This window comes from Neoarius graeffei, chromosome 6, assembly GCF_027579695.1.
Source record: "Neoarius graeffei isolate fNeoGra1 chromosome 6, fNeoGra1.pri, whole genome shotgun sequence".
Lineage (NCBI taxonomy): Eukaryota > Metazoa > Chordata > Actinopteri > Siluriformes > Ariidae > Neoarius > Neoarius graeffei.
In genome coordinates, this window is record NC_083574.1 from 88,345,442 (window position 1) to 88,360,561 (window position 15,120).

Here is a 15,120-nt window from a genome sequence, read left to right on the forward strand (position 1 = left end):
CGTTTAAACATGATTAACATAGGAAATGAACGACACAAAGCATGGCTCAAAAACAAAAATGTTAAATAAACCCTGCTGATAGTTGATGGTGTTGCAACACATCAGTGTTATAACCCGATCTCTACCCAACCACCCGTCATTTTAATTCTCCTCGGATCAGCACCGACCTCACATTTGGCCTTGGGAGAGTTCAGTTGACGGAAATCCGTCACATGACGGAAAACTTTAATCCATGTAATGAGTCATAAAAAAGCACCACAGCTTGTTGGGTTACTGGAAGACTGTCACATCAGAAAACTTACAGTTACAAAGCGCTAACACTGGAGACTCATTCCATAAATTTTGAATAAACATCTCTGTATCTCATCCTATCAACAACTGTATGTTTTCACTTTGTTAAATACTTGTATGTAACATCTCATCTCATCTCATTATCTCTAGCCGCTTTATCCTTCTACAGGGTCGCAGGCAAGCTGGAACCTATCCCAGCTGACTACGGGTGAAAGGCGGGGTACACCCTGGACAAGTCGCTAGGTCATCACAGGGCTGACACATAGACAACCATTCACACTCACATTCACACCTACGGTCAATTTAGAGTCACCAGTTAACCTAACCTGCATGTCTTTTGGACTGTGGGGGAAACCGGAGCACCCGGAGGAAACCCACACGGACACAACATGCAAACTCCGCACAGAAAGGCCCTCGCCGGCCCCGGGGCTCGAACCCAGGACCTTCTTGCTGTGAGGCGACAGCGCTAACCACTACACCACCGTGCCGCCCTGTATGTAACATCTCATCTCATCTCATTATCTCTAGCCGCTTTATCCTTCTACAGGGTCGCAGGCAAGCTGGAGCCTATCCCAGCTGACTACGGGCGAAAGGCGGGGTACACCCTGGACAAGTCGCCAAGTCATCACAGGGCTGACACATAGACACAGACAACCATTCACACTCACATTCACACCTACAGTCAATTTAGAGTCACCAGTTAACCTAACCTGCATGTCTTTGGACTGTGGGGGAAACCGGAGCACCCGGAGGAAACCCACACGGACACAACATGCAAACTCCGCACAGAAGGGCCCTCGCCGGCCCCGGGGCTCGAACCCAGGACCTTCTTGCTGTGAGGCGACAGCGCTAACCACTACACCACCGTGCCGCCCTGTATGTAACATGCTTTTTTAAAATATATATTTATTATTAGTCTTCGATTATATGGAACCTGCACCAAACAAATCTTCTTGAATGAGCTGTTACTATGGAAACACATAAAAATTACTCAACACATCCAATCCAATTTATTTTAATTTATCTAGAAGTTTTCTCTATTTCTTTTCTCTGTTTATCTGTAATGATGCTGCTGGAATCTTAATTTCCCTGAGGGAACCCGCCCAAAGGGATCAATAAAGTTTTATCTAATCTAATCTAATTCCAGAATTCTGAATAAGCATACTTCAGTGACATCATTCGCTTCAAGGTTCCTTACTAAATGGTTTCCATCTTGCTTTTGACTCTGAGTCTGTATTAAAGTGTGTCTTTTTGTTTTAAACATTTGCACTGGTGAAGACAAACATCAGGCAGAAACCTGGAAGAAATAACTGACATGCAAGTGCAAAATATCCAACACTGCACTCGAGGCATGCGAGATCTGCGTGCTCAGGCTGGGTGTGTCCACTCAGGTATGGCGAAACTCTGGAAATCATGTCACGCGTATTACTGCTGATGAGTTTTACAGCCTCAGACGCACTTTCCACTCAAAACAAAAATCCCTGCTGTCAGGCAATAACCAATGAACCCAACAAGAAGAAGTCCAAAGGTGAAGTCAGATCTCGAGACGTATTAGTCAGAACTGGGTTTATGTACGTAAGAAGAGCGTACCGTAGCCTGGTAATTCAACATAATCTTCTGGTATGTGTGTGCTGTACAGGAAGTGGAAGTGACTCAGCTTTGAGACACTGATTGGCAGCTATTTTTAGCCTGTTTACCTTCAGAACACCTGAAATGGCCAGGTTTTGAGATGCATCATTAAGTGATCCGGCTACTGAGGGGAATTCCTAGGTGTAAAAACACGAGAACATTTATTACATACTAGAGAGTGAGTCATGTTGCTCAGCTTATTGTTCGTGTTAATTGTACCATCTCCCGAGTCATGATTTTGAATGAATAATAAATGATTCTGAAAACAAAAGTGCCATTAATCGACAAATGGTGACAAAAGTCAGAAAGATTCAGTTGAGAAGTCTTAAATGTGTTGGGTTTTTTTAATAAAAATGTATGATATTTTAAGAGTATCGATAATTATATATTTCTATTTGTAGGATATTGGTACGTTGATTAGGTAGATATAGGATACAGGGTATAGGATAGAGGATATAGGGCACAGGATAGAGGATATAGGGCACAGGATACAGGGTAGAGGATATAAGGTACAGGATAGAGGATATAGGGCACAGGATATAGGATACAGGATATAGGGTATAGGATACAGGGCACAGGATACAGGACACAGGATATAGGGCACAGGATATAGGGCACAGGATACAGGATATAGGGTATAGGATATAGGGTACAGGATACAGGGCACAGGATATAGGATACAGGGTACAGGATACAGGGCACGGGATACAGGGCACGGGATACAGGACACGGGATATAGGGTACAGGATACAGGACACAGGATATAGGGCACAGGATATAGGGCACAGGATACAGGGTATAGGATATAGGGTACAGGATACAGGGCACAGGATATAGGGCACAGGATACAGGATATAGGGTACATGATATAGGGTATAGGATATAGGGTACAGGATACAGGACACAGGATATAGGGTATAGGATATAGGGCACAGGATATAGGGTATAGGATATAGGGTACAGGATACAGGGCACAGGATATAGGGTATAGGATATAGGGTACAGGATACAGGGCACAGGATATAGGGTATAGGATATAGGGTACAGGATACAGGACACAGGATATAGGGTATAGGATATAGGGTACAGGATACAGGACACAGGATATAGGGTATAGGATATAGGGTACAGGATACAGGACACAGGATATAGGGTATAGGATACAGGGCACAGGATATAGGGTATAGGATATAGGGTACAGGATACAGGACACAGGATATAGGGTATAGGATATAGGGTACAGGATACAGGACACAGGATATAGGGTATAGGATACAGGGCACAGGATATAGGGTATAGGATATAGGGCACAGGATATAGGGTATAGGATATAGGGCACAGGATACAGGGCACAGGATATAGGGTATAGGATATAGGGCACAGGATACAGGGCACAGGATATAGGGTATAGGATATAGGGTACAGGATACAGGATATAGGGCACAGGATACAGGGTATAGGATACAGGATATAGAGTATAGGATACAGGGCACAGGATACAGGGCACAGGTGGATTTTACATGATACTTTATCTGTAGGCTACAATGAATGAACAAATTGGCACTAAAAATAGAGCTCGAGGAGTGTAAGACCGGTTCGATGGGTGTAACCTGGGATCCATAATAACAGCAGTAAGATGAACAATTACAATGAACAGAACCCCATATACCACTTTACATAAACAAGATAACAAGGAAAGCATTATCTTTAAAAATAATCGGTGGCCAGCGTAGTCAAAATTCATTAACAAAACAAAAATTAGACACAATTTTTAGTTAATTTTTTTTTGGTAATTAAATCAAATTACTTTAAAAGATATATTCAAATAATTTAAACATAATTAAGAACACTCAAACAAATAAATATGAGAGTTACAATAAAATAAAATAAATACATGGCCCTTTGATCGAAGCTGCTTTTCCATACACTTTTCCCACTGGTTACTGAAAAGAACTAAGACGAAACTTTAACTACTTTGGTCTCAACGCCATTTCTAGCGACTATTTTATTTTTTTTAAAATAATGCCCGTTCTGATCCCTCTCCAGCGAATCAGTTGTTCACTTGTGTCAGTTTCTTTCATCTTCACTATGCACTTTATCCTGGTCAGGGTCTTGGTAGAACCAGAGACCTGTATCCCAGGAATGATGTGTGTGAGGCTGGAATACACCCTGGATGGGATGCTGGTCAGCACACACACTCACACTCATTCCCATCTACGGGCAGGCTATTACCTCCTGATGAGAGGAAACCAGAAAACCTGGAGGAAACATGGAGAACATGTGTCCTATAACCCGAGTTCAGGATCAAATCAGGAACCCTGGAGCTGTGAAGCAGTAACACAACTATTACTAAAGCTGTGTTCACATATATACCGGTACGATAGTGGTATAACTGTATCGATACAAAGTATACCGGTACAGTTTAGTGCATCTGTCCACACTAGCGAGAAATGTTTGCGGTTTTCTTTCATGGTAGTTGAAATGCGCGTGCGCGAAATGTTTCCATGGTTACCGAGTAACTTCCTTCCGGCAGATGAAACAACGTGTGTGCGCTTTTTGTTGTCAATGTACAGTCTGTATTTCTGGTGGTCATTTATTCAATCGAATCGTAAACGAATCTCCGTTCTTCACTATTTCATTCAGCGAAGACATCGATTGAGGTGTGTGACTTTACGCATGCGCATTATATTTGTATCGATACAGAGCCGCTTCATCTGTCCACACTACAGCGAAGCGCTACAGTACCGGTACTGTACCGGTACGAAACCCATACATCTGTGGGTTTCGTACCAATACAGTTATACTAGCCTGGGAAATCCCATGCTGCTTTGCACAATCGTTCCGATCTGAAAAGACAGCATGGAAACTATGGTCTAAAGGCTCGCCTGAGTTAGGGAGCCAATCAGAGAGTGGGGAGGGGTGGAAAGACGGTGACGCGTACTACTCGACAAACGGAAGCTTGTAGTTTATTTGGGACTGTTTACGGATCACATTTAACATGGCGGCGAGTGATACGAACCAAACTTTCGATCAAGATTTAGACACTGTTCTGAATAGTTTAGAGCGAAAGTTTGTTTTAAAAAAAGAACAGCGTTTGGCGTTACAGTCTTTCGCTCTAACTGCGTCACCGGGTACAACTGCCATGATTGGCCATGGGCTATGTATACGCCAAATGATAGACATTCGCAACGTCCAATAAACGGCCGTTGACAATCGTAAACCACACCTCCCCTACGAGAAATTCAATAGGTGGATTCCAGACCTTATTTCACTTGTGATATGGTCTGGTGTTAACCAGACTACAGTTATACCGCTAAAGTACCGGTCTGGAACCTTTTCACGTGACGTCACAACAAACGCGGCCGCCATTTTGGACATGTACTACCAGTAGTCTACCACAGCCAACAACGAGGAACGACGGCGAAGCATCGAAAGGAATATAGCCATCAAAGAAAGTTTTTACTTTCAGCAAGACTTCCATCATGCCATTATATTGTTGTGCACCTGGATGTAGTAACCATCAACACACAAGGCAAGATTTATCATTTTATCGGATCCCGACAGATGCTGACCGACGGAGAAGATGGATGGTCTCTAAAATATTGGCAAAATGATGTTTATTGACATAGCAATCGTGTGTAAAGGGAAGCATTTGCATATCTGAAGTGTTGTGTTTACATCAAAGATAAAATAAACCGATATGACAACGACTGCTGCTGCCAGGTTGGGGACACAAACTAGTAGAAAGGAAGTGTGCCAACAGTGCCAACACACTTCCTTTGTGGTCGATTCTGCTTTAAGGTAAGATGCATTTAATTATTCGTCTGCTGTGGGTTTGGAATCGGTAGCCTGACCGATTCGTTCATGTTTGTGGTGCCATTTGTTTGTTGACGCGTGTTGAAATGGAAGATTGGTTGTTGACATGATTTCCAGTGATGCTTTGGTGCTGCTGTGGATCAGATGTGTCGAGTAGCCTGACTGTTTTTTTTTTTCTTGCGTGTGGTATCATTGTTGACGAGAGGTTGTTTTTTGAACATGCCAGTGCGGACACGATTTCCCCTGATGAGTTATGACTTCAGACGCGATGCGTGTGTGGAGTCCGCGTGATATGTGCGTAAGATAGGCTTCTCGTGTGTTTGGAGATCCGCGCTCTGAGACAAGCGCAAGCACCCCCCCCAAGGGGAAAAAAGGGACCCCCCGAAAATATCGGCATAGTTCGAACACTGGGTTAGAGAAAGTAATGCCAAATAGTGAGTGCACAAACCATAGAAGGTAAACTGTACACAGCGCCAGGGCAGTGTGATGGTATGTCTACTTTTAGATTGCGTTAGCTTATCAATGAACACACTCGTCACTCGACGAGTTTCACGTCTTTACGACGGATACTTAAATGTGTGTTAGGTATTATTGTTGCAGTCTAAGCAGTCATTGTAGCAGCTCGATGAGCGAGAACCGAAAGGGTCTGTGCCATAAACCGTTATTTCTTCATGTCCAAAATGGCGGTCGCGTTTACGAAGGTCACGTGAGTGAAAAGGGTCTATAGTTGCTAGTGTGGACAGGTGTTGCGGTACGAAAGTAGTATCGTATCGGTACAAAATCCCTAGTGTGGACAGGGTATTAGTGTGTTATTTATTTATAGGTATATTACTAACAAATTAATAGTAACAGACAAATTGAGAAATCAATCAAATAATGTTAGCTAATTATACTAATGCATCAACTGAGTAATAATTGCATTAAATCTCCTCTAATTTCCTGTCCTTTCGGTTCCAGTCATTGCAGCATGAGTTCTTGCCCAATGTTGTGATGACGCACAGGAGATTGCGACACGCATGTACAAGGCGTGGTGCGCGAGCGGAACTTCTCCCAGCTGCGGGAGTTTAGCGCACTGCGCCTTTAAGAAACTCTGCGTGACGTCACGCGCTGTGCGGCTTGGATAGGGGCGGGGCAGGAAGTGTTCGGTTCAGGGTGAGTCCTAATCCGAGTAGCTTGTAGACTACAACACACTAAACCTGCTAACCATCACCTCAGCACAGCAGTCACATGATTCATGTCTTTCAGTACATTTACAACATCAATCACATGGTCACGTGTTAAGGCCAAGGGTTAGGTGCCATCTAATTAAATATGCACACATTTGCATACATAATATAACCCAACATCTAATCTTTTTTTTACGTACTTAGAATGAAAATAGCCAATTTGTTAATAGCACGGTGGTGTAGTGGTTAGCGCTGTTGCCTCACAGCAAGAAGGTCCGGGTTCGAGCCCCGTGCGGAGTTTGCATGTTCTCCGTGTGGGTTTGCTCCAGTTTCCCCCACAGTCCAAAGACATGCAGGTTAGGTTAACTGGTGACTCTAAATTGACCGTAGGTGTGAATGTGAGTGTGAATGGTTGTCTGTGTCTATGTGTCAGCCCTGTGATGACCTGGCGACTTGTCCAGGGTGTACCCCGCCTTTCGCCCGTAGTCAGCTGGGATAGGCTCCAGCTTGCCTGCGACCCTGTAGAACAGGATAAAGCGGCTAGAGATAATGAGATGAGATGAGATGAGAAATAGTAAACTATATTTTATGCTATTTCTCAACATGGGCGGCACGGTGGTGTAGTGGTTAGCGCTGTCGCCTCACAGCAAGAAGGTCCTGGGTTCGAGCCCCGTGGCCGGCGAGGGCCTTTCTGTGTGGAGTTTGCATGTTCTCCCCGTGTCCGCGTGGGTTTCCTCCGGGTGCTCCGGTTTCCCCCACAGTCCAAAGACATGCAGGTTAGGTTAACTGGTGACTCTAAATTGACCGTAGGTGTGAATGTGAGTGTGAATGGTTGTCTGTGTCTATGTGTCAGCCCTGTGATGACCTGGCGACTTGTCCAGGGTGTACCCCGCCTTTCACCCGTAGTCAGCTGGGATAGGCTCCAGCTTGCCTGCGACCCTGTAGAACAGGATAAAACAGCTAGAGATAATGAGATGAGATGAAAATTAAATATAAATCAAACAATAATCAACATTTTAGGAAATTTATCAAAGTATCCTTCACCATCGTGGCACAGTGGTGTAAGTGGTTAGCACGGTCGCCTCACAGCAAGAAGGTTCTGGGTTTGCAGCCAGCGGGGGCCTTTATCTGTGAAGTTTGCATGTTGTCTGCTCTGGTTTCCCCCAAAGACATGCGGTTAGGTTAATATGGGACGGCCTTGAGTGAGGCGCCTAACTCCCAACTGCTCCCCGAGCGCTGTTAGCATGCTCTGGGAATGTGTGTGTGCTCATTGCTCACGTGTGTGTTCACTGCTTCAGATGGGTTAAATTTCACAAGTGTGTGATGAATAAAGTTGTGCTTTTTTTCTTTGTAATTACTGCTAGAAATGAGCACTAATGAATGCAGGTCAACGAAGTAGATTTTTAATTTTACACTAAATATAGGGGGAAAATGATTTAGAGGAAAACAAATTAAAAATATTATGTTTATTGTGTTTTCTCTCTCATGTGGTTTCTAAGGTTTATAAAGGAAATGAAATCATACTGACATATATATTACCATATACCGTACACTCCCCAACCACTTTAACAGTCACTTCTTGTTGATTCTAAGACTCCTGTTCTTGGCTGCAGGACTGGAACCCAGTGTGTTCTTCTGTTTTCTGTTGCATGCTGAGATGCTTTTATGCTCACCACGGTTGTAAAGAGTTGCTATGAGCTACTATATCCTTCCTTCCTGCAAAAAAGGTCGAACCAATTTGGCCATTTTCCTCTGACCTCTCTTATCAACAAGGCACTTGTTCCCACCCACAGAACTGTCGCTCACTCACTTGATGTTTTTTTGTTTTTCGCACCATTCTGTCTGTGTAAACTCTAGAGACAGTTGATTGTGTGTGTGAAAACCCCAGGAGATCAGCAGTTTCGGAAATACTCAAACCAGTCCATCTGGTTCGACCCAACACCCATACCACAGTGAAAGAAAGTCACACTTTGAGATCCCAATTTTTTTCCCATTCTGATGTTTGAACATTGTGAACATTAACTGACGCTCTTGATTTGTATCTACATGATTTGACGCATTGTGCTGCTGTCAAGGGATCGGTGGATTACAGAACTGCATCAAACCCATCTTGAACTTGATAAAACTCTCCAGTTCACATCACAGCCACAGTTATATGAGTTTAGAAAACAGGTTTATTCGAGTCACCATCAAGCGTGCAACGCCTGACTGTCTTGTGCTTACAACCAATCACTGATCACCACTGCTCCCCAATGACCAATCACTGATCACCACTGTTCCACGATGACCAATCACTGATCACCACTGCTACCTAATGATCAATCACTGATCACCACTGTTCCACAGCGACCAATCACTGACCACCACTGCTCCACAATGACCAATCACTGATCACCATTGTTCCACAATGGCCACTCACTGATCACGACCGCTCCCCAATGACCAATCACTGATCACCACCGTTCCCCAATTACCAATCACTGATCATCACTGCTCCCCAATGATCAGTCACTGATCACCACTGTTCCACAATGACCAATCGCTGATCACCACTGTTCCACAATGACCAATCACTGATCACCACTGTTCCCCAACAACCAATCACTGATCACCACTGTTCCCCAACAACCAATCACTGATCACCACTGTTCCCCAACGACCAATCACTGATCACCACTGCTCCACAACGACCAGTAACTGATCACCACTGTTCCCCAACGGCCAATCACTGATCACCACTGTTCCTCAATGACCAATCACTGATCACCACTGCTCCCCAATGACCAGTCACTGATCACCACTGTTCCCCAATGACCAATCACTGATTACTACTGCTCCCCAAGGACCAATCACTGATCACCACTGTTGTCTAACAACCAATCACTGATCGCCACTGCTCCCCAATGACCAGTCACTGATCACCACTGTTCCACAATGACCAATCACTGATCAGATATATCAAATATATATAAAGAGAAAAAAGATAAGGCAGTGAAGGAGTAGTGCAAAAGTACTAAGTATACAAAAAAGATATATAAAAGAAATAAACTACAAATTTAGAGATAAGAAATTAACAAATGTGCATAAATTAACAGGTTTGCAGATATACAGTTAACATAAGTCTCTTACAAAGGTGGAACTGCATGTGTAAGTACTGCACAGGTACAGTACTGCATGTGTAAGTACTGCACAGGTACAGTAGTATTGCACAAATAAGTAGGTGTATTTCACAAGAGCCATTTTAACCATGTGTAGCTGGCAGTTCGCTGTAAAGTACTGATGCTGATAGTCAGTGCACACAGTATACGCTCACAGGGGTTTCTATGGATGTAGAATCTATCTATCTATCTATCTATCTATCTATCTATCTATCTTTTCTATTCTGATAAAACTCTACTGTATTAGATTCTAAGTGAACATCTTTCTTCATGTATTTGCAGTTTGATATGCAAGTGTTCATGGTAGTATGGACGTCTGTGACATCAAGTAGCGACGTTTTGATTAGAGATTAGATTAGATAAAACTTTATTGATCCCTTTGGGAGGGTTCCCTCAGGGAAATTAAGAATTAAGAATTTTGAGCTTGCTTTAGGTACTTTCCCCTGAAAAGAGTTGCAGGAAAGGCTGTGTGGGTATTATAGGAAATGAAATGGCTGATAAATTGGCCAAAAGATCAGTAAATAAAACCTATTATGACATTCATTACCCTTTTACCACTTGTGATATTACAAAACATATCAAAGATTTTATTTTTACAATATGGCAAGACAGATGGGAAAATTTTCAAACTGGTAGATTCTTCTACCAACTTGAACCAAATATTACAACACATACCACATATTCTGACAAAAACAGAAATAAACACAGGATAATTACGAGACTTAGATTTGGAAAAGGTCTAATTAATGATACACAATTTCTTAAAAAAACAAAACAAAACCTCCAAACAATGTACAACTTGTGGTGTAAAAGAAAATTTCAAAGACCTGCTTCTAGATTATCCAAATATCCAAACTTTCATGATAAAATCATTCAAAAAATGAGAAATAAATAGCTAGAAATTAATATTAAAAATTTACTTTTACATAAAGAATTTTATGATGACATAAGTTTATTATTGAAAAAGAAATAAAAATTGAATTTTGGGAAGAAAAAGAAACTCGTATTTAATGTGTGTGTGCTTGGTCACAATATGAGAACTAGTAGTTCCAATCTGCGGGCTACAGTGGTTAGCACTGTCGCCTCACAGCAAGAAGGTCCTGGGTTCGAGTCCACACGAGGCCTTTCTGTGTGGAGACACTTGCGAAAAAATTGAGAAGCCCGACAAATTTTTCAAGACACTTTTAAAACTCTCTCGCGAATCACGTTCGCAATTTGTCACAGCCCAGTGAAATACTCCCCACCCATACACTCGAACGTCCTGTCTCACGGAAACCGACTTGAGAAGAGTTCGTGATGGCTTTCAGCGACGAATGAGTGACACTTGCGAAAAAATTGAGAAGTCCCACGAATTTTTCAAGACACTTTTGAAACTCTCTCGCGAATCACGTTCGCAATTTGTCACAGCCCACCCATACACTCGCACGTCCTGTCTCACGGAAACCGACTTGAGAAGAGTTCGTGATGGCTTTCAGCGACGAATGAGTGACACTTGCAAAAAAATTGAGAAGCCCCACGAATGTTTCAAGACACTTTTGAAACTCTCTCGCGAATCACGTTCGCAATTTGTCACAGCCCACCCATACACTCGCACGTCCTGTCTCACGGAAACTGACTTGAGAAGGGTTCGTGATGGCTTTCAGTGATGAATGAGTGACACTTGCGAAAAAATTGAGAAGCCCCACGAATGTTTCAAGACACTTTTGAAACTCTCTCGCAAATCACGTTCGCAATTTATCGCAGCCCAGTGAGATACTACCCACCCATACACTCGCGAAGGGTTCGTGATGGCTTTCAGTGATGAATGAGTGACACTTGTGAAAAAATTGAGAAGCCCCACGAATGTTTCAAGACACTTTTGAAACTCTCTCGCAAATCACGTTCGCAATTTATCGCAGCCCAGTGAGATACTACCCACCCGTACACTCGCACTTCCTGTCTCACGGAAACCGACTTGAGTAGGGTTCGTGACGGCTTTGCGACACCAGCGATGCATTTGCAGCCATTTTGAGAGAAAATAGCGGGATTGTGCATATTATGGGGCTACGACAAGCACACACACTGATGACGTCACCTGCACAACTTTGGTATTGGGCTTCCCTATCCAAAATGTTCACCCCCCCCGCCCGTCTTGTTTTTTTTTTCGGGGTTTTTTTGGGGGGGACCTTTTTTTTTTTTTTCCGCGCCCGCGCCGCCCCCCCGCGATGCCGCCCCGGGCGGCTGCCCGGTCGGACCGCCCCCAGGACCGCCCGAGTGGGAGTGTCCCTAAAAGAAGCTCAAGGAAAGGCTGTGTTTATGGGCACGATTTGAGACGCACCCTGTGTGTGTGTGAGAGAGAGAGAGAGAGAGAGTGTATGTATGTACTGATCACTTCCTCAGAGAGAGAGACTGTTGGCATATTTAGGTCCAGAGTAAAGGCTGATCATGACAGGTTTCTGATGCGCGGCCCGGATCACCGGACACACGGCACCGCCCGGATCCGACGGTTAAACCTGCGGTAATCGCAGGACGGAGGGAGGGAAGGAAGGAAGGCAGGCAGGCGTTCAAAGGGGGTAAAAAGACCCAGCAGGGGTGGAGGAGTTAAGGCGACAGAGAGAAAGACAGACACAGAGAAGACCATGCGAGAATACAAAGTGGTCGTGCTGGGCTCCGGTGGCGTCGGGAAGTCCGCCCTGACCGTCCAGTTCGTCACAGGCTCCTTCATCGAGAAGTACGACCCGACGATAGAGGACTTCTACCGCAAGGAGATCGAGGTGGACTCGTCGCCGTCGGTGCTCGAGATCCTGGACACGGCCGGCACCGAGCAGTTCGCCTCCATGCGCGACTTGTACATCAAGAACGGCCAGGGTTTCATCCTGGTCTACAGCCTGGTCAACCAGCAGAGCTTCCAGGACATCAAGCCCATGAGAGACCAGATCATCCGGGTCAAGCGCTACGAACGGGTTCCCATGATCCTCGTGGGCAATAAGGTGGATCTGGAGGGTGAGCGGGAGGTGTCCTCAGGAGAGGGCAAAGCTCTGGCTGATGAGTGGAACTGCCCCTTCATGGAGACCTCGGCGAAGAATAAAGGCTCGGTGGACGAGCTGTTCGCGGAGATCGTGCGCCAGATGAACTACGCCTCAACGCCCAACGGGGACGAGCAGTGCTGCTCCTCCTGTGTCATTCTATAAAATCCGGATTTGTTTTCATCCTCCTCCTCTTCTTCTGCAGTCGCAACCCTGATGAGCGCGCGACTCGGTCAATAATGTGACTCCTCCATGAGACTCCATCAACAGGAAGTTTGAGCCAAAAAAAAATAAAAATACAATAAAAAGAGAGCGAGAATTTATCTCTTTATCACTCCGTCTTTCTAATTCTGGTGTTAAAAATCATCAGTATTTTTTTTTAATTAAAAAAAGTGTCCTAGATTGATTAATTGATTGATTAGAATTTTTTTTTTTGTCTTGCACATGCGTAATACGAAACCGGAAGAGGGGAAAAAAGTGCATCAGTGTTTACAATGACAGAATACTTGAATGTTCTGGGATTGACATAACCCAGGGTTTTTTGTTTTTTTTTTTGTTCAACGTTGTCTCCCTGGTGCCTCGCTTCTTCTTCTTCTTCTTTAATTTCTTTTTAGGTTTGTTTTGGCAGGATGTTTAATTTCATCCACGGCCTGCTTTTGCAGTATCACTTCCGGTTTCTGGAGAGGCCGCGAGTCACACTTACTGGTAACTAGGAGCATCTGGTTACTATGGAAACTAAACGACGTCCTTGAGCCAGCCGGAAGTAGACTAGTTCATAAGGATTGTTTTTGTTTGTTTTTTTTATTTTTATTTTCATTTTCAAATGTGATGTCCTGGTTCTCGTGAGGAAAGGATGATGAATGCATAAATAATGAAAAATAAACACGAACTTCGGTTTAGGAGCAACTCTAGGAAGCAAAATGGCGTCATGGAGGATTATTTTTTTGTTTTTTTGTTGTTGTTTTTTTTTTGCTGGACTCGAAGGATCAACAAACAAACATTGGGATTCTTTTCGTGTGGTATTTTATTCAAAGAAAACAAGAGAAGAGTCGACGGAAGTTGTTCCAACTCCTAAACACGTCACAGCGACTTTTGTTGTTGTTTGTGTTTTTGTTTTCTTTCACTCAGCGTGCGTGAGGATCTTACTGTGGTGACGTAATGACGTTGTGATGACGCCATGCGTCGAGTGCCTTCCATTTTTAGTGCCAACCTGAGGAGAAGGTCTGAGGAAGTTTTTAGTTTTTTGGCAAAAGTACTTAAACTGTTACACTTAAAGGGTTATAAAGTGTTCATAACCCTGTCAAAGGCTCACAGTTTGGCCTTTAGTCATGTTTTCATTATTGTTTTTCCTTCAAAAATGTTTGTTTTTGCCAAAAAATAGGGTATAAAAATGACAGGTACTGGAGCTCTTGGAGCTCTCTGACTCACAACCGTGATCCACTTCCTCTACACCAGTGTTTGTTTTTTTTGGGGTTTGGTTTATTCTTTTGTTTTTATTTTTTTAACACACACACACACAAAAAAAATGTGATGTATCATTTGGAATTCTAATCCGATTGTACGTTTAAAAGCGGACCGGCTTTTTCATAGCTGTTCTGAATGTTTAAAAAGACTTTTAATACAAATTGCATTTGTAAAAAATACACCGTGTTTTCGCTCCTTTATCATTCAACGTTCAAGAATCAATCAGTCATGTCTTGACAGGAAATCGGGTTTTTAAAGGGGAACAGAGGGCAATATATATAGAGAGTAAATATAACAATAAAACACACATTAACGAACCTTATTCAAGACTTACAAAAGTTTTTTGTTCTAAGGTTGGAAAGTTATAGCCTGGGAAATCCCATGCTGCTTTGCACAATCGTTCCGATCTGAAAAGACAGCATGGAAACTATGGTCTAAAGGCTCGCCTGAATTAGGGAGCCAATCAGAGAGTGGGGAGGGGTGGAAAGACGGTGACGCGTACTACTCGACAAACGGAAGCTTGTAGTTTATTTGGGACTGTTTACGGATCACGTTTAACATGGCGGCGAGCGATACGAACCAAACTTTCGA

At 43.5% G+C, this 15,120-nt stretch overlaps 1 protein-coding gene across 1 annotated transcript; it reads left to right on the forward strand.

The window, feature by feature from the left end:
* The first annotated feature begins 12,379 nt into the window (after positions 1 to 12,379).
* Positions 12,380 to 14,708, forward strand: LOC132888145 (ras-related protein Rap-2b). Its single transcript, XM_060924170.1, has one exon. It carries the CDS (start codon positions 12,679 to 12,681, stop codon positions 13,228 to 13,230), a length of 552 nt encoding a protein of 183 aa, XP_060780153.1. The 5' UTR covers positions 12,380 to 12,678; the 3' UTR covers positions 13,231 to 14,708.
* Positions 14,709 to 15,120: the final 412 nt, after the last annotated feature.